General features: G+C 45.9%; 1 protein-coding gene across 3 annotated transcripts in view; it reads right to left on the bottom strand.

Moving 5' to 3' along the window:
- LOC129811628 (ryanodine receptor 3-like) overlaps positions 1 to 20401 on the bottom strand; it is a 153750-nt gene that overhangs the window by 21571 nt on the left and 111778 nt on the right. For all 3 annotated transcript variants that reach the window (XM_055863081.1, XM_055863082.1, XM_055863083.1), the window contains exons 42-76: positions 18860 to 18963; positions 18565 to 18700; positions 17732 to 17918; positions 17466 to 17574; positions 17143 to 17263; positions 16109 to 16278; positions 15046 to 15266; positions 14792 to 14882; positions 14191 to 14331; positions 13491 to 13654; positions 13162 to 13240; positions 12798 to 12887; positions 12491 to 12637; positions 12045 to 12107; positions 11858 to 11933; positions 11618 to 11741; positions 11410 to 11525; positions 11225 to 11292; positions 10998 to 11119; positions 10775 to 10824; positions 10619 to 10679; positions 9482 to 9720; positions 9269 to 9350; positions 9042 to 9172; positions 8589 to 8930; positions 8099 to 8339; positions 7827 to 7914; positions 7614 to 7706; positions 6191 to 6361; positions 5966 to 6025; positions 5720 to 5854; positions 4650 to 4762; positions 1978 to 2074; positions 375 to 484; positions 64 to 115 (exon numbers count right to left, since the gene is read on the bottom strand). In XM_055863081.1, the coding sequence (XP_055719056.1) occupies positions 64 to 115; positions 375 to 484; positions 1978 to 2074; positions 4650 to 4762; positions 5720 to 5854; positions 5966 to 6025; positions 6191 to 6361; positions 7614 to 7706; positions 7827 to 7914; positions 8099 to 8339; positions 8589 to 8930; positions 9042 to 9172; positions 9269 to 9350; positions 9482 to 9720; positions 10619 to 10679; positions 10775 to 10824; positions 10998 to 11119; positions 11225 to 11292; positions 11410 to 11525; positions 11618 to 11741; positions 11858 to 11933; positions 12045 to 12107; positions 12491 to 12637; positions 12798 to 12887; positions 13162 to 13240; positions 13491 to 13654; positions 14191 to 14331; positions 14792 to 14882; positions 15046 to 15266; positions 16109 to 16278; positions 17143 to 17263; positions 17466 to 17574; positions 17732 to 17918; positions 18565 to 18700; positions 18860 to 18963 (4394 nt within the window). The remainder of the gene's footprint in view (positions 1 to 63; positions 116 to 374; positions 485 to 1977; positions 2075 to 4649; positions 4763 to 5719; positions 5855 to 5965; positions 6026 to 6190; positions 6362 to 7613; positions 7707 to 7826; positions 7915 to 8098; positions 8340 to 8588; positions 8931 to 9041; positions 9173 to 9268; positions 9351 to 9481; positions 9721 to 10618; positions 10680 to 10774; positions 10825 to 10997; positions 11120 to 11224; positions 11293 to 11409; positions 11526 to 11617; positions 11742 to 11857; positions 11934 to 12044; positions 12108 to 12490; positions 12638 to 12797; positions 12888 to 13161; positions 13241 to 13490; positions 13655 to 14190; positions 14332 to 14791; positions 14883 to 15045; positions 15267 to 16108; positions 16279 to 17142; positions 17264 to 17465; positions 17575 to 17731; positions 17919 to 18564; positions 18701 to 18859; positions 18964 to 20401) is intronic.

Genomic DNA, 20401 nt, shown 5'->3' with positions numbered 1-20401 from the left:
TACATGACACTAAAGACATTAATCCAATAACAAATCAGCAAACAATCTATATAGGCTTTGTACCTTTGCCATCATGTCTGCATATGCAATATACAAAGGATCCTCTTCCAAAGAACTGAATGAAAAAGCAGGATAAACGTATGTGAATAAACCTTGCATAACTCCATAGTAAACAAGTATCTCAGGTGCATGACTAAGAACAAATGTGACACAATTACTTGTGCTCGAGTGCTTCTCCTTGCGTGGGGAGAAATGCTGCAGTGATTTAGTTTAATGTGCCAGTTTATTAGCCAAGGGATACACCAGCAATATTATACAGCACAGATGGAGCTAGCAGCATGATGCCAGGTGCACAGGTGTCTGTGTGTGTTTACCTCCGCTCAGTGAGCGCATTGTGACTGAAATGCAGGATGAGCTGATGAAGAGGGTCTGGCTGCCTCTCTGCCTCCTCCTCTTCCTCCTCCTCCACCTTCAGTTGGGTCTTCTGCACAAACACCCAGTCACACATCAGAGTACATCAGAGTACAGCCTGACACCCAATCACCTGTCATGTATACAGTAGCAGTGCCCTTTACCCTCTGAGAGTGACTAAATGTGCCTGCTGTACACTGAGCTGATACAAACCTTATAGATTGAACTTCTAAATCAGTATGCTCTACTTTGAATTAGTGATGTTTTAATAATGTAAGTTAATGTTGTTGAAATTACACTGCAACACACTTTAAAAATAACAATTACCACAAGGCCAAGGTATCTAAACAAAAACATGGATGGTTATTAACCATATGCAGTAACCACTGCCATTTCATAAGTAGTCTTATCTTACTGCGCATCTCTTACCTCAGAGACAACAGGGTGTACCTGATCAACAGAAACACATTGAAATGAAAGATGCACAATGTGCAGTCAAACCCTGTCTCACTGAAGCATGGCCCATGGAAAGACACAGACTGAGTGTATCTCAACAGAATAGCATTACGGGTACGGCACGCCACTCCTACATCAGCAGACCATGCAGGCACACACACAGGGACATACACACAGCACATTTAGATGGTACAGCAGTGTCAAGGTTAGCGGTGTCAAGGTCAGCGGTGTCAAGGTGTGTGTTCAGTAGAGATAAAGAGAGGAAGATGGAGGTTAAGCATGACTCTCCACGAGCCTGATCCATACTCTATAATACTCTATACTAGTCTAGCACCGTATCACTATGACAGTCACAGACACTCTCCTAGTGAAGAGAGACCACCAGGAAAGGATGGTGCAAAAAAAAGTGGTTGATGGGATACTATTCCACATGGTCATCGCTTTTAAGATGTAACCATTTTCCCTGCATTTTAGGTCAGAAATATCTTATAAAGTGTTATAGAGTGACTATAACCATTGTATTCATTGCTGTTTTGATAAATGTAGCAGATTCTAATGCTTACACAGGACAGAATGGTGTTTTTGAAGAATTTCTGAGATATCTAGAATCAAAGTTGTAAAGAAAGCAACCCTTGCAGGGACAGTTTTCCTTAATAATTTCATTACAACAAATTCCTCAAACGACATGAATATTACACGATAATGTGTCCATGCTGTGACAGAAAATTTACGAAAGATGCCACACCTTCCATAAATTTTAACAGTAAGCCGTAGCATCGTGGTTGGATGCTCTCTTACCCCTGTGGGATGGGGGACAGCTCTAGAACCGGATAACGGTACAGTAACAGTACAGTACAGCTGCCAGCCTGGCACTGACATCCAGACCGATGCCATGCGTGCCTGGGAAGGCATTTCGTTAGCAAGGAACAGATCAACATGGAGCCAGGGGCAAAACATGGATGACCGGCGGAACACCCGAAGTGCTTGGCAGGCATTGTGCTGGCGAAGAGCTTGTGTTGTGGCACGGCCAGGTGAGGATGGAGAGGATAGGCTAGTACCACAATTAACACAGAGAAGGCTGGGCACTGTGAGGACAGGTACAGTACTTACTGCCAGGTCCTGCACTAGCTTCTCTTCAAAAGAGTACGTCTCTGTCTCTATCCATATTCTCTGATAGCCCAGGAGGAAGAGGTTAATAGAGCGATGCCTGGGGGTGCAGAGGGAGATGAGGAGGGTTAGCAGGGTGGGCCAGGGGGGAGAGGAGAGGAGCGGGGTATTACTTTAAGAATGGTTAATACTTTTTAGTATGGCACTGGAACATCCAACTGGTCACCGTGGAGAAACACAGACTGAACTGTACCCCCAAATTCATAACCCTGTCATGTATACACCAGTAAACAATTATCACGGAACATATTTATTTTAGCAACATCTATAGTGTACTATGATGATTAAAGCTAAATAAAATGGTATGGTTTATGGTATAAATTACAGAGACATCAGTACAGAAACCTAGAATTTAGGAGAAAAATACTTTTTGGTCAGAGTGAATGAGGGAATATTTTTGTGATGAGTGTAGCTCCCAGGCCAACCAGTCAGAATGCCAGTTGGATCACTGTATTAGAGTTACAGGAGGAAGGAAGTGGAGGTCACAAACATTGTCTGAACATTACATTACCGTTAGCATGGAGAGCAGACTGTCATAGTCTGTGTTCTCATGCATTTTTTCAAGCCAATAGCATCGGTAGGTGTTCAGGAAGTAATTATTACTTTTGTGCCTGAGGGGAGGTACAGTATAGTAATGTCATTCAGGAGAGACCAGAGAGAAGGTGAAGTACAGATGTACTATCTTCATTTAACCAGTTTCTCGCAGCAGGAAAATAATCCTGCAGCAACAGGAAATGTAAATTATTATGTGGATTATAATGAACATTTTTGTAGGGTTTGATACATTTTGCATTAGGGCAAATCAAGTCTGACATTTTAAAGTGGAAATTACAAAGCCTTTTTAAATCTTGAATAGAATATAAGTTTGCATTTGATGCTGCGCAGGAACATTCTCTGCGACAAAGAGTCATAACATTAAGAAAGTACATCTGTAGTAGAGACACAGTAGTAGAGACACAGTAGTAGAGACACAGTAAGAAGTGTGGTAAGTCACTGAAACAAGGGTATGTAATAGTTTTAGAGGTGGTGGAAATATAAGCTAACAGTTGAAGGAGAAAAGTACACAGACATTTCATCAAATGTCCTCAACATAGAATGTCATTATTTCAAAAACATTACTCTGACTGAGAAGGCTAATGCTTACTCATTACTCAACTATGTGAGGCAATGTCATATTCCCAAAAGAACACCAATAACTAGGTGAAATTAGTCATCTGGTGTCGAGGAGCGGCATCAAAGCACATATTAAAGATGGCCGACCCCAGGTTCGGCTCCTAATTGTTTTTCTCCCTGCTGTCTCTCCTCCTGGGTCTCTGTGATTGAGTTACAGTGCAGCAGGGCATGAAATTGCTCGTGTCCTTTTCTATTCCTTGATAACTGGCTGAGGCTAGTCATTTGTCGTACAGATTGGGGGAGGGGAGCTTCACATTAAATACTGGGTCTGGAGTCTAGGAAAGAGGGGTGAGACTCGTGAGGCAGAGAGAAAGAGAGAGTGTAGGGTTGGCTTGGAAATAAGAGACAATACTAAACTGTACACAGCTTGCTGCCTGCCAGTACAGACAACAGCAGCTGGGGTATTTGGTTCTAATATTTGACTTGGAGTCCCCAAATCAAATCCAATTGTATTTGTCACATTCGCCAAATACAACAGGTGTAGTAGACATTACTGTGAAATGCTTAGTTACAAGCCCTTAACCAACAATGCATTTCAAGAAAAAGAGTTAAGAAAATATTACAAAATAAACTAAAGAAAAAAAAATGAATAAAGAATTAACAATAAAATAACAATATCGAGGCTATATACAGGGGTACCAGTATAGTAGAGGAAATGTGTACATGTAGGTGGGGGGTGGTGCATTGTAAGAAGTCCAGGTGGCCATTTGATTAATTGTTCGGCAGTCTTATTGTGACGGCCCTGAATATTTCTGAACCGTCTCTTATGGCTTGGGGGTAGAAGCTGTTAAGGAGACTTTTTGGTCCGAGACTTGACGCTCCGGTACCACTTGCCGTGCGGTAGCAGAGGAAACAGTCTATGACTAGGGTGACTGGAGTCTTTGACAATTCTTTGGGCTTTCCTCTGACACCGCCTAGTACATAGGTCCTGGACAGACGTGAGTGCTACGGGGCGGTAGTCATTTCGGCAGGTTACCTTCACTTTCCTGGGCACAGGGACTATGGCGGTCTGCTTGAAAAAACTCACGCAGGGGGCGACGGTTAGGGATATTTGGAACTCACATGTGAAAAGGTTAATTGTAGATCGTTCAGTTTATTTTCCAATGATTGCAGGTTGGCCAATAGTACAGAATACGCCTCCGAATTCTCACAAGGCACCCGACCTCCAGTCTCGACAAAGCAGTACATCCTTCGCGTCGGACTCGTTAAAGAAAAAGTCTTTGTCCAGTTTGAGGTGAGTAATCGCTGTTCTAATGTCCAGAAGCTCTTTTCGGTCATAAGAGACGGTAGCAGCAACATTATGTACAAAATAAGTTACAAACAATGCGAAAAAATAAATGAATAGCACAGTTGGTTAGGCACCATTACATTACAGTCAGTCAGCTAATGAATGTGTTTGTAAAGGAATGTGACTATAGAAAATGGAGACAGGTGTGTGGTACCTGGGCAGGTTGTAGAGAGGAGCCATGCGGAAGCAGGCCACCACCGCACGCTTTCTCTGCTTGGACAGCAGCTTCTGCCACACACACTTCTTAGACCTCAATGGCTGTTCCACCTACATTGAATAAATGAAGACAAAATATGTACTTTATTATATATCAAATTATATAAGGAGTATGGTTTGGAGCAGAAGTATGAGTATATCATGCTGAGTATAGATCTATGATCAGAGAAGCAGGACATAAAGGATCTAGGATCTAGGATATAGGACGCAGCCAGTATATGGAGATATGAGGCACAGCCAGTATATGAAGATATGAGGCACAGCCAGTATATGGAGATATGGGGCACAGCCAGTATGTGGAGATATGGGGCACAGACAGTATATGGAGATATGAGGCACAGCCAGTATATGGAGATATGAGGCACAGACAGTATATGGAGATATGAGGCACAGCCAGTATGTGGAGATATGGGGCACAGATAGTATATGGAGATATGAGGCACAGCCAGTATATGGAGATATGGGGCACAGCCAGTATGTGGAGATATGGGGCACAGACAGTATATGGAGATATGAGGCACAGCCAGTATATGGAGATATGAGGCACAGCCAGTATATGGAGATATGGGGCACAGCCAGTATATGGAGATATGAGGCACAGCCAGTATATGGAGATATGAGGCACAGCCAGTATATGGAGATATGAGGCACAGCCAGTATATGGAGATATGGGGCACAGCCAGTATGTGGAGATATGGGGCACAGACAGTATATGGAGATATGAGGCACAGCCAGTATATGGAGATATGGGGCACAGCCGGTATATGGAGATATGGGGCACAGCCAGTATATGGAGATATGGGGCACAGACAGTATATGGAGATATGGGGCACAGCCAGTATATGGAGATATGGTGCACAGACAGTATATGGAGATATGGGGCACAGACAGTATATGGAGATATGGTGCACAGACAGTATATGGAGATATGGGGCACACATATAAGACGTAGAAAACTGGATGTACTGTAGGCAGTACGGGTGATGCATGGTGCAGCCAGCCACTGACCTGCTCCAGATGAAAGACTGCAGCTGAGATGCTCTGGACCCGGGACACGGTCCTCTCAGGGTCTGGAGGCCCCTCGTTCTTCACCATCACATCCTTATACAGGTTCAGCTGCCACCGCACTGCAGGGTCCTCTGACTGTGGGTGGGTTAGCGCAGTGTAGGGCTTAGAAAACATCACTGCTGTTTGATACAGAGGTGCTGTTCTAGTTTTATGAATGACAGTAATTCATAATTTTCTCTAGCTCACCTTCTCTTGAAGATGCAGATTCTGCCGCAAATGCTCCTTCACTTCATCATCTGTGTCTTTCTGTTGAGTAATACGAGGAAACAATTAGATATACCATTCATTAATCGTAGTCAGTTGTTGACCACCCTTGATGACCAAAAAAAATGTAATACTGGTCTCTGCTGAGTATTGTGTAGTCGGTAACACCTGACCCCAGACCAGTGTGGGCTAGGCAGGCCATCTCACCAGGATATAGCGTGTCTTGGCCAGGGAGATGAGCTCCTGGTCCCCGGGGGTGCACATGTTGAGTCCAATGGGCAGCATCTTCTTCAGGGCAGCCACGATCAGGGAGGTCTGGATGGAGTAGAACTCTCCACGCTTCCTCTTATGCTTCCTTTCCTGGTCCTGACCCCCTGACTGATACCAGGACGGAATGAAATGTTAATAACTTCACCTGGCACTCACTGAAAAAATACCTATGTATAGTAGTGCCCTAAAGGGAATAGGCAGTAATTTGGGACAGTCTAGTCTTTTCTCTATGTCTACCTTTATGTTCAAATTGCTACCTTGACCTGCCTGTGCTGTATTTCACAGGAGCTTATTTAACAGTGGGAGAGCACACAGCACACCACACACTGAATTAAGCCTGTGGGTAGCAGAGGGAACCAAGGAATTTTTTCATCACCAGCAAAATCTGCAGAAGCTGTGCCAATGAAGCATTTCAAATTGAGCTATAGCCTGAAAGCAGCATTAGCCCACAGTTTGCCTCTACCCATAGAGTGAGGTATTATTCAAGAACGACAGCACTGAAAAAGGCTAACGGAAGAAGCTGGCACAAAGGAGACACTCATATTCAACTGAGCAAGAGAGACAGAAACACAATTAACTGTATGTATGGGTGCGCGCACACACACACACACACACACACACACACACACACACACACACACACACACACACACACACACACACACACACACACACCCCAGTGCAGGAGCTGAGTGACTAATAGAGACAGCCAGTAGAAGGCAGGAGCCACACACACACCAGGGTATCCATAACCCAGAAACACCATTGACATGTGTTCATGTTATTTGTCATGGGCTTGTTGACTTTCAATAACAGAGATGGGACGTGGTCGGCCCATAAGGGAATGAGAAACACTAGTTATGATGTCAGGGTGGTCTGATGATGGAGGGCCGATAGGTGTTAATGATTGGCTGATGTAATGTGTTTACAGTGAGGCAGGGCACGCCAATGGCTGCTGCCTATGCCAGTGAATGGAGTGTAAATGCAGACAGGATAAAATAATATTTAAAAAACAAACAATCAACAAATCTATTCCCTGTCCCTGAGGTGGTGGCATGGCCGCTGTTTGGCCACGGGGGATATGAGTGTTAGGGTTGCTGCAGTACTGGAGCAGTGAGAGAGAAAGGGCTGCCTCTGCAGAATGAATCCCAGTAACAAGGCTCAGCTGGAGAGCGTGCTGACAGAGAGCAGTGGGAGGTTGAACTGAGGTTAGCAGGGTTAGGATGTGAACATACATGACCACACGGGCTGCAGACTGCTTCGAGAGTGTAGAGTAGAGCTCTCCACCACTGAAAATAAGGGGAAGATGCAGAACTGTTTTGACTGTCTCAGTAAGCAGGCACATAATAATAAATGCTACCTTTGACATCTTGATCTTGCTATCACCAGTCAGGAATGACAGGTTGTTGATTTCATTCTGAACCACAAAGTTCTGCTCTTCCCTTTTGAAGTTCTGAGGAAAGAGTAATAACAATGTATGAAGAAGACATTTCTGCTTTGTTTACTTCTCATTCTGAGCGTCCTCTCCATTGTAACTGTTAGTTTGTCCATTGTTTTTAAGGAGAAATCGTACATGTGATTTGCACCAGAGGATGAAGATCTCAGCCACCATTCTGAAGAGTTCATTGGAGTCAGCGTCTGGTTCTTTCAGCCACCTCGACCTGCAGGACAAAGAGGAGAGAAGAGATTGACCCAAGGACTATATCAATATACTATCCTCTGCTTCAAAGCCTTGCTACCAAACTAGTACATTCCTTCATTACAATAGGTCCTATGGTAAAAGTAAAACACACCCACATCATGCCACTGTAAACTACTCCATTACCCAGGGTTCAGCGGGCTCACCTGTTGTTGTCTACATAGCGGATGAGCATCGGGTAGAAGGCGTAGAGGTCTCTGCAGAGCACAGCGAACTCATCCAGGATGAGCAGCTCAGCCTCCTGGGTGTCTCCCTTACTGTCAGCTTTCAGTAGCTCCTCCTCCGTCACCACCTTCACTGTCTTCTTCTTCAGCTTCTCCAGTGTAGGCAGGAAGTGACTCTTCAACAGAACAGCCCTGGCCTTAGTGATGATGGGCTGGGCGTACACTGCACACACAGCAGTCATAGTGACAAACACATAGTTAGTTGTTTTATTAGAAATTAAAAACAAACCAATACAAAAGCTGTCTTGCTAGGAATGCAAAAGACAATCCCTTTTCAGTCTGGTTCATCTGATCAGCACTGTATACAAATACGAGGACAGGTTTGCCCTCAAAAACCAGTTTGTTTCCTAAAGCTCCCATCCACTGTGACAGACTGCTGTACACTCCAACACAGTAATGCAACCCAACTAACCTGCGATCCTCTTCATCCAGGAGGCCTCGTCGATGCCCAGGTTGCTGTTGAGGATCTTCAGGATGTTTCCCAGGATGAGGCTGAGGTGTTCTGAGGTGACGGTGGTGGAGAAGACACTGCCCCCAACACTGCCCCCGCTGTGCGGAGACGGCTGGTTCTCTGGGCCCTTCTCCCACCAGTAGGACAGGTAGTTACACAGCATGGGCAGCACCACCTCGATGACGTGGGGCATCTCTGTGTAGCGTGCCCCAGACTCAGACATGTCGTTGATGTCCTTCATCAGGACATCTAGACGAGGCATCTCTGGACACATCTCCTCCACCGCGTCTGGCATGCCCAGGACTACACAGAATAAGATGAGCACTATTTTACATGCACAGGTAAAGAACCATTAAATAGTGTATCATGGTGTAACATGTACAACACTATCATGTATAAGTGTGTGTAACTCACTGGCGCGTTCTCTGGCGGTCTTGGTGTTGAACACAGAGCAGGGGTTGTGTTTGTTGAGCAGGGGCTCCAGGAAGGCCACAGGCATGGCCCCTGCCAGGGTGGCCAGACACTCCCCCAGGGCCGGCAGCTGCCTGGAGGGGACAGGGAGAGGGGAGAGACAGACACACAGATCTCAGAAATATAGTATCTGTGATATCAGTCTCCTAGCAATATCTAAATAATACTACCTTTCCACATAGATGTTTTTCCCAGTCCCGAGCGCATAGAGGCTGGTCAGGATACGATAGCAGGACACTTGGACATCATCCACTGAAAAACAGCAGAAAAGGTATGGTGGTTACATTCATATGCACAGCATCAGTGATATGACATGATTATAAAGCATACTCTCGCCACTCCTCATATCTCCTAGATGTGTAGGTCCTATTGTGGTCACTCACAAAGCAGGTCCACTCCAAAGTGGTGCTGGGTGATGTGTTCAAACAGGGCAGTGAGGATGGGCAGTAGTGCCACCGTGGTGTAGTTGATGTTCTGGGACACACCCTTCATCTGTGAGCGGGAGTGGGTGAACTTCCCCAACTTCAGGTTCTCAAGGGTCTTTTCCAGGTCCTCCGCTGCGTTCTCGAAGAACGTCCTTAACCCCGCCTTCACCAGCTCTGAGCCAGACTTCATCACCGTCCTGTCGGAGGAGAGGGATGAAGGGGTTAAATGATGGAGTATGTAGTCTGTCATTGCTGCCGTTTGTGCACACAAAAAACCAAACAATGTCCCCATGTGGGATAATAAAATGATCGTATTTGATTAGAATAATAATTGCCATATGATAGAAGAGTTCCCAAAGGACAGCATCATTTCCATAGAGGAGATCCAGCTGTACTACAGAGAGCTCCCAAGGGATTCTAGTCCTGTCATGTGAATATTTACAGTGTATGATTTATACAGTAAATTATGTAAATATTTAGATTCAAGGTGAGACTGTCAGTGTAGGGACGTGCAGAAATATTACACCCCAAAAACTATTTGATACATTAAGCAGATTAGATTAGTACATTTTTAGTAATGCATTTTGTGACTCTTAAAGCTTTTTGAAGCCGTGATGAATCTCCCAAAGGGAGGGAGTTGAAAGACAAGGCCTATGGGCAAGTACAGTACAGTACAGTGGCTACATCCTCAGCATAAACATCATGTTTAATGCATTGCTATTTTAACCTCATTTGTGAGAACTGCTGCCTCAAACAACACATAGTTTCTAAAGAACACTAGGAGCCCGGAGCTAGCTACACTACCTGCTGTGTATGCATGATGAGTGTACTTATCTAAATACCAGCGGGAGTTGTTTCTCTTAATGTCAATGATTCCAAAATGACATGAATAACAACAACTGGTGATTATGAACATGGTGGAGAACAACATATGTGTGGGCCTAAGTAATGCAACGTTATATAGGTTAGACATTAGATTAGCCCTCTTTTCCAATGGCACGTACTGTAAAATTGTTACGTGACGGACCTCTTTCAAACCTTTGATTTAATTTCAAACTCTAGGGGTATAGGACTGCAGGACTGAGTTCTACCCACCTGGTGTCCAGTGTGTGGGCCAGGATGTGGAGAACGCTCACCATGGTGGTGGAGTCACTCCCTACAGGAGAACACAGTACAGTCATTAGCATATCACACACTAATAGTCATCCTAATATTCACAGCAACAAAGAGCGATGAGAATCAGCTTCTTACCAAATAGGGAAATCCTGTGTCTGACAAGAGCTGCCAGTTTACAGAACAGGCTGGAAAAGTGAAGGAGAGATAAAGGAAAGAAAGAACGAAATCATGGAGGTCAAAGGCTAAGAGTAGGAAAAGATGAAAATATGAAAGGAGTATACGGAGAAGAGTAAGTCAGAAGCATTCACAGACAGTGAGAAAGTGGAACTGCAGAGTCGTGAGATGATATTGTACCGACCTGGTGACCATCTCCTTCTCCTTATTAGAGGCGTAGCCGCTGCTGCTCAGGTTCTTACTGGGAGAAGACAGGAAGTAGAGACAGTGGTTCTTGAAGTACTGGTCTATCAGAGGGAGGAGGACCTAAAGAATACATAACATTTAGGAGATGTGTGACAATCTTTGTGTAATCTCATGTACTGTACTTAAAATTTTAATTTGTTTCACACAGATTTACAAAATTCTCACTTTGGCGAAAAACTTGATTTCTTGCTCATGAGGCGACTTGTCTGTCTTCCCACTGGTAGCCATGGCCTCTGAAACGACAAGGTCAAAGTTCAATAAAGAGCAGGTCAATAAGGCAGCATTGTCCATAACAGAAAAGGTAGAGGAGCATTCAAAGATCAACGATATGAATGTCACCAGGCTCTTACCAAGGTGGGCAATGAACTCCTGGGCTGAGTTCACATACTTCAGCAGCTTCTTGAGGAACTTGTAGGCAAACCTCTTCTCCATGGAGGAAGAGTCCTGCTCCATGTCCTTCAGACCTCTACAACACAGGGAGAAGGGACAGATGAATTCTCATTCTGTCACAACAATACAAATCAATGTTTTTACAAAGACTGAAGTTCACACACTGACCTGGTGATGGCGTAGCCGTTGATCTGCAGGAAGCGGAACAGGTCCTGGGCCTTCTCTTTGTCCCGGGCCTTCTCTTTGGCGGTCAGGGTGTCATAGGGCACTAGCAGAGGGTGAGTTGCCCCACCTGGAACCACAAACAACAACACTGTAACAATCAGAACCAATAAATCTCACATTTACTCTGACTACATTCATCTGGCTCCTCCATCTCACAGGGAGTGAAGATAATTATAGAATCACCTCTAATTCCAAGGTCATTCTTTTTCTTCTTAGCCCAGATGTTGTGATAATTCTCAGCCACAACCTCCACCATGCCCTTGATCCAAAGAGCAAAGAGAACATCTGTTCATTAAATAACATTAACAGCCTAGTCATAAACAAACCAGTTATTTACAGGTACAAAATAACAGCTGTGTGGTTCACTCACCTGTAACTCTCTAGACAGAACCACATTGATGGTGTCTATTGGGGTCGGGTTGAAACCGTTAGCCTGCCAAATGCCAACAAGAAAACATTCAGTAATAAAACAAACATTGAACAGATAACAGCAGTCCTGGTATAAACTCTCAGAAAAAAGGCTTCCAAAAGGGTTCTTTGGCTGTCCTCATAGGATAACTATTTTTAGTTCCTGGTAGAACCGTTTTTTGTTCCTGGTAAAAACCCTTTTGGTTTCCATGTAGAACCATTTGTGGAAATGGTTTTACATGGAACCCAAAAGGGTTCTATCTAGAACACAAAGGGTTCTACCTGGAACCAAAAAGGGTTCTTCAAATGCATCTCCTATGGGGACTGCCGAAGAACCCTTTTAGGTTCTAGATAGCACCTTTTTTCTAAGAGTGTAAAGTAGGAGGAGGAGGTTATTAAACTGAGTACATGAGAAGAGGACTGGGAGATCTTGCGCATCTTCTCACTCTCCCGTAGGGACATGGTCTCTCCATCCTTGGTCCTGTCGATGTTCCAGCCCATAGCCAGCATGCTCTTTAGAGTCTCCCTCACCGGCCACCTGTAGATATCCTTCTCCTGAGGACCACACAGACACAGATACACACCAAGAGTGAGCAAGATATACAATCAGTTAAAAACTAATCATCACATTGTCAACTTAATCATGAGGTCTACCTATTGAGCTAGTTTTTTAGTGTACCAATTCCATATTGTGTAATGTTGTACTACACTGTACCTTCTCTGTCAGACCTTTGTAGGTCCTGAGTAGAGGGTGAGTCTTGGCCTTCTCATCTATACAGTCCCCATACCTCCATCCCAACATCACCTGGAGAAAACAGCCAAGTATGAGCCTACTACAGACCTGATAAATTACCAGCTAGTTTTTCAACCTAAATAAAAACAAATATGATAGAGAGAGCAACCCTGAAACCAGCCTCATATTGTTTCATCCAAGAAGGTAGTGGTATGGCTTTATAAAATACAGTGCAAAAGCAGTAGATTCTTAATCTTTATGCCCTGTTATAATGAATTGGTTCCAGGTGTAATTTTGCATCATCTAATACACATTTCCTTGGCAGAGGAGCTCATCGTTGGCCTACCTTCTCTGCTGACCATTTGTCATGGGAATGCTCAGCATATTTGTTGGCAACGTGTTCCAGTTTCTCTGGAAGAGATATGCTGTAAAGAGAGAGTAACCATGACTCACTGCAGGTATGATGCATGCTGGGATAAAGCATACGTAAACACAGTCATATAAGTATATAAAAGCACTGCACATTACATCAAATCAATTATGTGCATCATTTCTACATGGCACCTATAACAAGTTGTTACATATAAAGTCAGAGTGGGATCACTTCATTTAAAATGCCCTTAATTTGAGCAGACAGTCACGCCTTATATGCCATAATCTCTGATGGCCACTCACTTGGCTGTGCTTATGGGTTTAGGGTCGAAGTTGCCCTGAGCGTCCACAGACACAGGCTTCTCCAGGGTGGTGCTGATGGTGGAGTCTATGTAGTCAGGCGGTAAGGCCCCAGATATGGCACTCAGACAGGGCATGGCCATCTTAAAGAGATCTGCATCGTACTTCTGCAATGTGAAACACACTCTGATTGGTGGACTATCAGTGGACTCCACTGAGGTCTGAGTAAGGCTAAACTATCGACTAGAGACTGCAGGAATGGCTAGAGGTTAAGAGATATGCTTAATGCAGAGTCGTCCCAGTTACAGAGAGCAGAGGTTGAGATCGATGATGACTGTTCAAATATTGATGTTCTCAGCCTGGTCTTTCTGTCACCATCTTCACTTTCATGTGCTGGTTTCAGACATTTACCGTACTTCAAAAAGAGCATACAAGATGAACCATAAATCTATGGCCATATTCAACAGCACAGAAAGGCGATGAGGCATTCGTAGAGAGATAATTCAATAGGACACTTAAAGAGGAGCGTCTAGTACCAGATTACTAAAGGTTATGACCTATTGGCCTGAACATGTATCCACATGGTCAGCACTTCCTGATCAAAGCTCAGTGCAGCATTTTTTTTTAGCCTCAACTAGGAGCCTGTTGGAGGCCTTCCATTCTCCTGGGTTTAAGTGCTGTGTTAAAGGAGACCTCATCGTACCCTCTGTGAGAGCGAATCCAAGACGCCCCAGAAGATCTTCTTTGTGAGGAGCAGCTCCTCGTCTGAGGCCATGCCGTAGCTGCCCCAGCCTGATGGCAGACAGTAGTACTTCCAGCTCTGCTCGTAGTGGTTGGTCAGGAGCTGTGGAGGACACAAAGGGTCAAAGGTCAGGCTGCAGAGCAAACCCCTGAATCCACAGCCTGCTGAGAGCAGGGAGAGGGCAGCAGAAGGGCAGAGAGAGAGAGAGAGAGAGAGAGAGAGGAGAGAGAGAGGAGGAGAGAGAGAGAGAGAGAGAGAGAGAGAGAGAGAGAGAGAGAGAGAGAGAGAGAGGAGAGAGAGAGAGAGAGAGAGAGAGAGAGAGAGAGGAGAGAGAGAGAGAGAGAGAGAGAGGAGAGAGAGAGAGAGAGAGAGAGAGAGAGAGAGAGGAGAGAGAGAGAGAGAGAGAGAGAAGAGAGAGAGAGAGAGAGAGAGAGAGAGAGAGAGAGAGAGAGAGAGAGGAGAGAGAGAGAGAGAGAGAGAGAAGAGAGAGAGAGAGAGAGAGAGAGAGAGAGAGAGAGAGAGAGAGAGAGAGCAAAGGGCTGAGGAAGAGAAAGAGACATACCCTGAGAGGCATCTTGCAGTACTCTGTCAGCAAGGGCACATCAAAGACGAGGCGTCGCAGGAGATGCTGCAGCATGGAGGGACGGAGGTACCTGCAGACAGAGGACCAGACCAGGGAGGGAACAGGAAATCAGAGAGACACCACATCATGACCCAGGATAATACTGTATCTGTTTGGCTTAAGTGTTTCAATGGCCACACAGTGAGCGTATTGCTTCCTTAAGGGGTGCTAATGTACATAGTGGAACTCCTTACTTGCAGACGGCCAGCAGACACTCCTCGATAGCGTCTCTCTGGGCCTTGGTGAGAGAGCGGCCCTTGGACAGCCTGTAGATGGTGTGCAGCGTGGAGTCGATGAGCACGGCGTAGTGCTCTGTGCCAGCGAAGTGGGGGGCACAGCGGGTGAGCAGGGGCAGCATGGCAGAGCCGATGTACCTGTTCATGGCCAGAGCTGTCTCTGTGGTGCTGAGTACCTCCTACAGGGGAGGGGTCAAAGGGGAGAGGTCAACACAACACAGTGTCACACAGTAGTTCTCACAACCCAGGCACAACTTCAACTGTTCCACAATCACTATCATTAGGTGTGTCAAAGATAGACTTTCAACTACTCTAAATAGAATCCTAGTGAGGAGCTGAATCTGCACATTTATCCTTAGGAAATAGCTGATGAAGAACTAAAACAGGGAGACAAAGCACTAGGTCATCCCAGGCCAGGGCTAATCAAATCTACAGAGTAATACTCTCTAATTAAAGGCCTGGAACGGTGAGCCTAGCATCGTGTTACATCGGAATCAACCAGACTTTAATTTAATAGCTGCTGGATTACGTGGGCGCGTGATCCTTATCGCTTTCCAGTGTGGATCAAAGATCTGTGTGTCTGTACAGGAGCAGGGCAACTGGTGGCCCAGAGGCTAGCTATTCTTAGCCGTTGTCACATTAACACCGGGCTGGGGCTGGGGTGGAGGGTTGCCTCAGAGAGCTCCAAAACAAGCAGAGCCATGGATATTCCAGCCCTTATCAAGGGGCTCACCGCCTGCCTGCTCATGGAATCACCAGGGTCAACCTCCACTAGTACACTCCACTAAACCGACTCCACTTAGACACTCAGCTTTAAATACACATGTTTTAAACTCCCTCTCACACACACAAGCCTTCAATACACAGCCTCCACTCCACTCATCTCCCACATCATTGAATACCTCAACCCACGTCTGGTAAACAATGAACTAGATGGCAAAACGAACAACTTGATGCCTTAGCCTAATTTGTGGTCTTCCACATCTCCCACTTCTCAGCTGAGGGTGAGCTCACCACTCACCGTGTCCAGAGAAGCAGAGGCTTGCAGGTCGGGCAGGAAGCCCACGTCCAGCAGCTGAAGTAGGAAGCTTTGGTCCTCAATACCATAGACCCGGTCCAGGAACAGCACCATGGGGGCCTTGTGGTCCGGGCAGAAACTGGCTGCCATATCAGGCTCTGTCACAGTGCCGTCTAACAGACAGACAGACAGACAGACAGACAGACAGACAGACAGACAGACAGACAGACAGACACAGAGAGAGAGAGAGAGAGAGAGAGAGAGAGAGAGAGAGAGAGAGAGAGAGAGAGAGAGAGAGAGAGAGAGAGAGAGAGAGAATAACATAAAAGGGGACGATAGACAAAGAAAGAAAAAATAATGAGATACACAGAGGAAAACAAAATAAGAAGAGGTGGTGGGTCTCTGTGTAAATAGGACTTGTGTAAATATGTTTTTCTTGCAGTATTCAAACAGGGAGACCTACCCATACATTATAGCAAGCCTCATCTGATTAAGGAAGGCATGCGAGTCCATATAACTCATGTGTATTCATTAGCAGCAGTGCAGCTTGTGAGAGGGTTTCTGGGGAGGGAGGCACGGCCGAGTTATTCAGTTGTTGGCCGGCCGACAGCGCTCGTTGTGTGGCAGCACTAGCTAGCAGCGTTTTAAGATCCGAGCGATGCTATGCTTGTGCAGAGCAATCAATAGAGAAAAACACCCGGCAACAGAAATGAGAGGGAGACGAGGAGAGGAGAGCCGTGGGAGGTAGAAAGCCTTGGTTGATTAAAAACACATGAATTGTGAGCTGGGATCAAAAGCACGGCACCACCATTTAAACGATTGAGTTTCATACTTCATCATTTCTACCTCAACCAATTCATTATTTAGATCACTTTTTGTTGTTTCTCGACTTCAAGAGTAAAGTGTGCATGCCATTAGATCACCACGACGGCTGAGTGATTTGGGATTTTATTGCGTATTGTGTGTTGCTATTGTGTGCTGTTGCGTGTGCTGTTGTGCGTTATAAGAGCTGAAGTGGGAACTGGGCAGTCCTCTACCTTTGTGGACGACAGGCATTTTGAGGGGTATGCTGATGATGCCCACCAGGTCTTCAGTGGGCACTAGGGAGCGCAGAATGGCACGGATACGCAGGGCCTCCCCTTTACCCTTGTTGATCAACTGAAGGAGGAGGAGGAAGGAGAGAAGGTCATTAGTCCTATTGAAATCTCACTGGTGGAAAACAGACATTCATTCAATCTTTACTTATCCAGATGAGTCAGAGAGAACAGATGCTGAGATGTCTCGTATGCAAATAAACCTCTCACAGTAGATCAGAGTACAGGTGATCTGTGATAGGAGTGGGACCATCAGCTAAACTCACGTGCATCTCTGGGGCACAGCGTCCCAGTAGGTCGATGAGGGCAGAGTAGAAGGACATGATTGCATTGCCCATATGCACCACCTCTTCCTCCTCATCGTCCTCAGCAGACCTGCCCATAACAAAACCAATGAGAAGGTCTTCTGGGCCTTACCTTGCCATCTTCACTAACTCACCATGATCTTACAGTGTTTACTTTGCTATGTACTATTAGTTCTATGCCGTTAGCTCTTGCTTTATAGCTGTGGCAGGTACAGTATGTAGCTTACGCGTCAGAGCTGACCCCCTGGGCAGAGGAGGGCAAGTCCACAGCAGGGTTATCTGAGATTTTGATGGCCTCCTTCATGGCTGCCAGCAGCCCGTTACCCCCCTCTCCTCTCAGAGCCGGGCCAAAACACTCTGGACGCCTGATCAGTAGCTTCACCACCACACTGGAGTTCTCCTCCACACTCTCACCTGGAACACACACATGCATTTGTTACACACAAACACACACACACACACACACACACACACACACACACACACACACACACACACACACACACACACACACACACACACACACACACACACACACACACACACACACACACACACACACACCCCACCAGGTTAACAAAACATATATTTCAGTAATACACCACATTAGCACATTGACATCAACACAGATATCAACACACGATGCACATAAAAACACACATCAACAACTGATATGAACAAAATACTCCCTTGGGCTCCCAAACACCTTGGAGGTGAACAGCACCAGACATAAAGCTCATCTAGTGAGTGCTTGACAATGTATCGCCACTGTTTTTGGTCCATCACAGTCAGGAAGCAAATGAATGGCTGCCCTGCTCTTTCATCCAGGAGCAGTTTCCAATATTCACTCTCTTTAGTGAGATCCTGTTCCTCCACTGAGCTCTACTGACCTTGAGGCTGTGGCTCCTATCAGCTAACCCCCTCAGGCAGTCTAGCCTGCCCAGCAGGATCCACACAGACAGGCCCTCTCTAAACCTACCCCTGGTATGGAAGGCACAGTACAGTACAAGGTTCAGTACAGGAGCTGCTGACAGTCATTACAGTACAGTGCCCTACCTACCATTGACAAATACGGCGAAGCGCAGGAAGGAGAGGTAGCGTTCACCCTCAATGGGGTTCCAGCCGATGTCAGGGTAACCTTTGTCCAGCAGCATGGGACAGCTCTGGAGCCCACAGCCTGCTAGGTACGTCACCACCTGCGACACACAAGCAGGACACAACCATGACAAAACAAAGACAAGCTTAGCAACAGCCACATGGACTAAGGATATTCTGAAACACATAGACACAAAACCCCAATTCTAATGCACACACAGCAACACACACACACATCCAATAGAGACAGTATCCCCTACCTTGTCCAGGTCGGGCTCTTCCAGGGCCAAGGCCAGGCCGTTGTTGTCCATCACAGAGGAGGCAGCCACGTCTAGAGGAGTGGAGCCTCTCATCGCTGGGGATGCTACGGGGAGAAAACATACATAGGATCCAATTTAAGTTATTCGTTTCTCACAAGTATTTACAACAATTCAGGTGTTCAGAGAATGATTCTCCATTCCACTAAGTCAGAAGTACTTCTCATTGAGATGGGAAGTTGTGGGAGTAACCTAAAGCCAACAGCAGGGGGCAGCATTACACTCTCATGACGAACCAGGACCAGACTCTGATTGGACTGTCAGACTGTTCATCTGTCAACAGCTGAGTGATACTGATCTAAACCAAAATTTCCAGCTCATATTGGCAGTAATTACTTATACCTTCTATTGTTTCACTGAGTTTATTTAAGCTCATTAAAGCAGCAGTATATTTCACTATCTTTGTTTTCATAAACAGAAAAATTCAAAGATGTGCAAATTATTGGTTCAGGCTAAAATCACACTCAAATACTTTGTCCAATATACTGTAGGTGCAAGACTGTATAATGTACATGGGTCGAGAAGACTACTGTAAGTGACTACGTTGTCCCTCACCTTTGGACTATTCGCTGTGTGTGTGTGTGTGTGTGTGTGTGTGTGAGAGAGTTAACCCAGGAGAGAACCGCTCCCTCTTTCTCCCTGCCACAGCACGGTGTTCAACGAGTGACTGTGGCACAACCTCTCCAGACAGAATGTATAATGACTCACCCTCTCCCCTGATGAATTCACGACCAACTGACCAACCACACACACACACACACACACACACACACACACACACACACACACACACACACACACACACACACACACACACACACACACACACACACACACACACACACACACCTAATCTCAGGTGTGTGTCTAATGTATGCAGACTCACAACTCAAGGACCTAACGGAGGCCCAATGAGATTATTGTCCAAAACAATGAGAACAGCGTCAGAGATGCCGACACACCCAGTGTAACTACAGTATAAGCAAGTTGTTCCAAAAGGAAGTAACAGATGCTGGATATAGAATGTGCTTTTCCTATGTATGAGACTCTCCATCAACTCAGGGGTGTAGGGTACTGAGAATGTGATTTCCATCAACCCCCAGCAAGTGTATCCCCCACCCCCAGCTCTACCAAGAGCAGTGTACCCCAGCCCCAGTTCTACCAGGAGCAGTGTGGGCCTGGGGGTACACTGCTCCTGGTACACTACCCCAGCCCCAGCTCTACCAGGAGCAGTGTACCCCACCCCCAGCTCTACCAGGAGCAGTGTACCCCAGCCCCAGCTCTACCAGGAGCAGTGTACCCCACCCCCAGCTCTACCAGGAACAGTGTACCCCAGCCCCAGCTCTACCAGGAGCAGTGTACCCCACCCCCAGCTCTACCAGGAGCAGTGTACCCCAGCCCCAGCTCTACCAGGAGCAGTGTACCCCAGCCCCAGCTCTACCAGGAGCAGTGTACCCCACCCCCAGCTCTACCAGGAGCAGTGTA

This window comes from Salvelinus fontinalis, chromosome 15 (assembly GCF_029448725.1).
Source record: "Salvelinus fontinalis isolate EN_2023a chromosome 15, ASM2944872v1, whole genome shotgun sequence".
NCBI classification, from domain to species: Eukaryota; Metazoa; Chordata; class Actinopteri; order Salmoniformes; family Salmonidae; genus Salvelinus; species Salvelinus fontinalis.
This window is presented reverse-complemented; position numbering and strand designations above follow the sequence as displayed.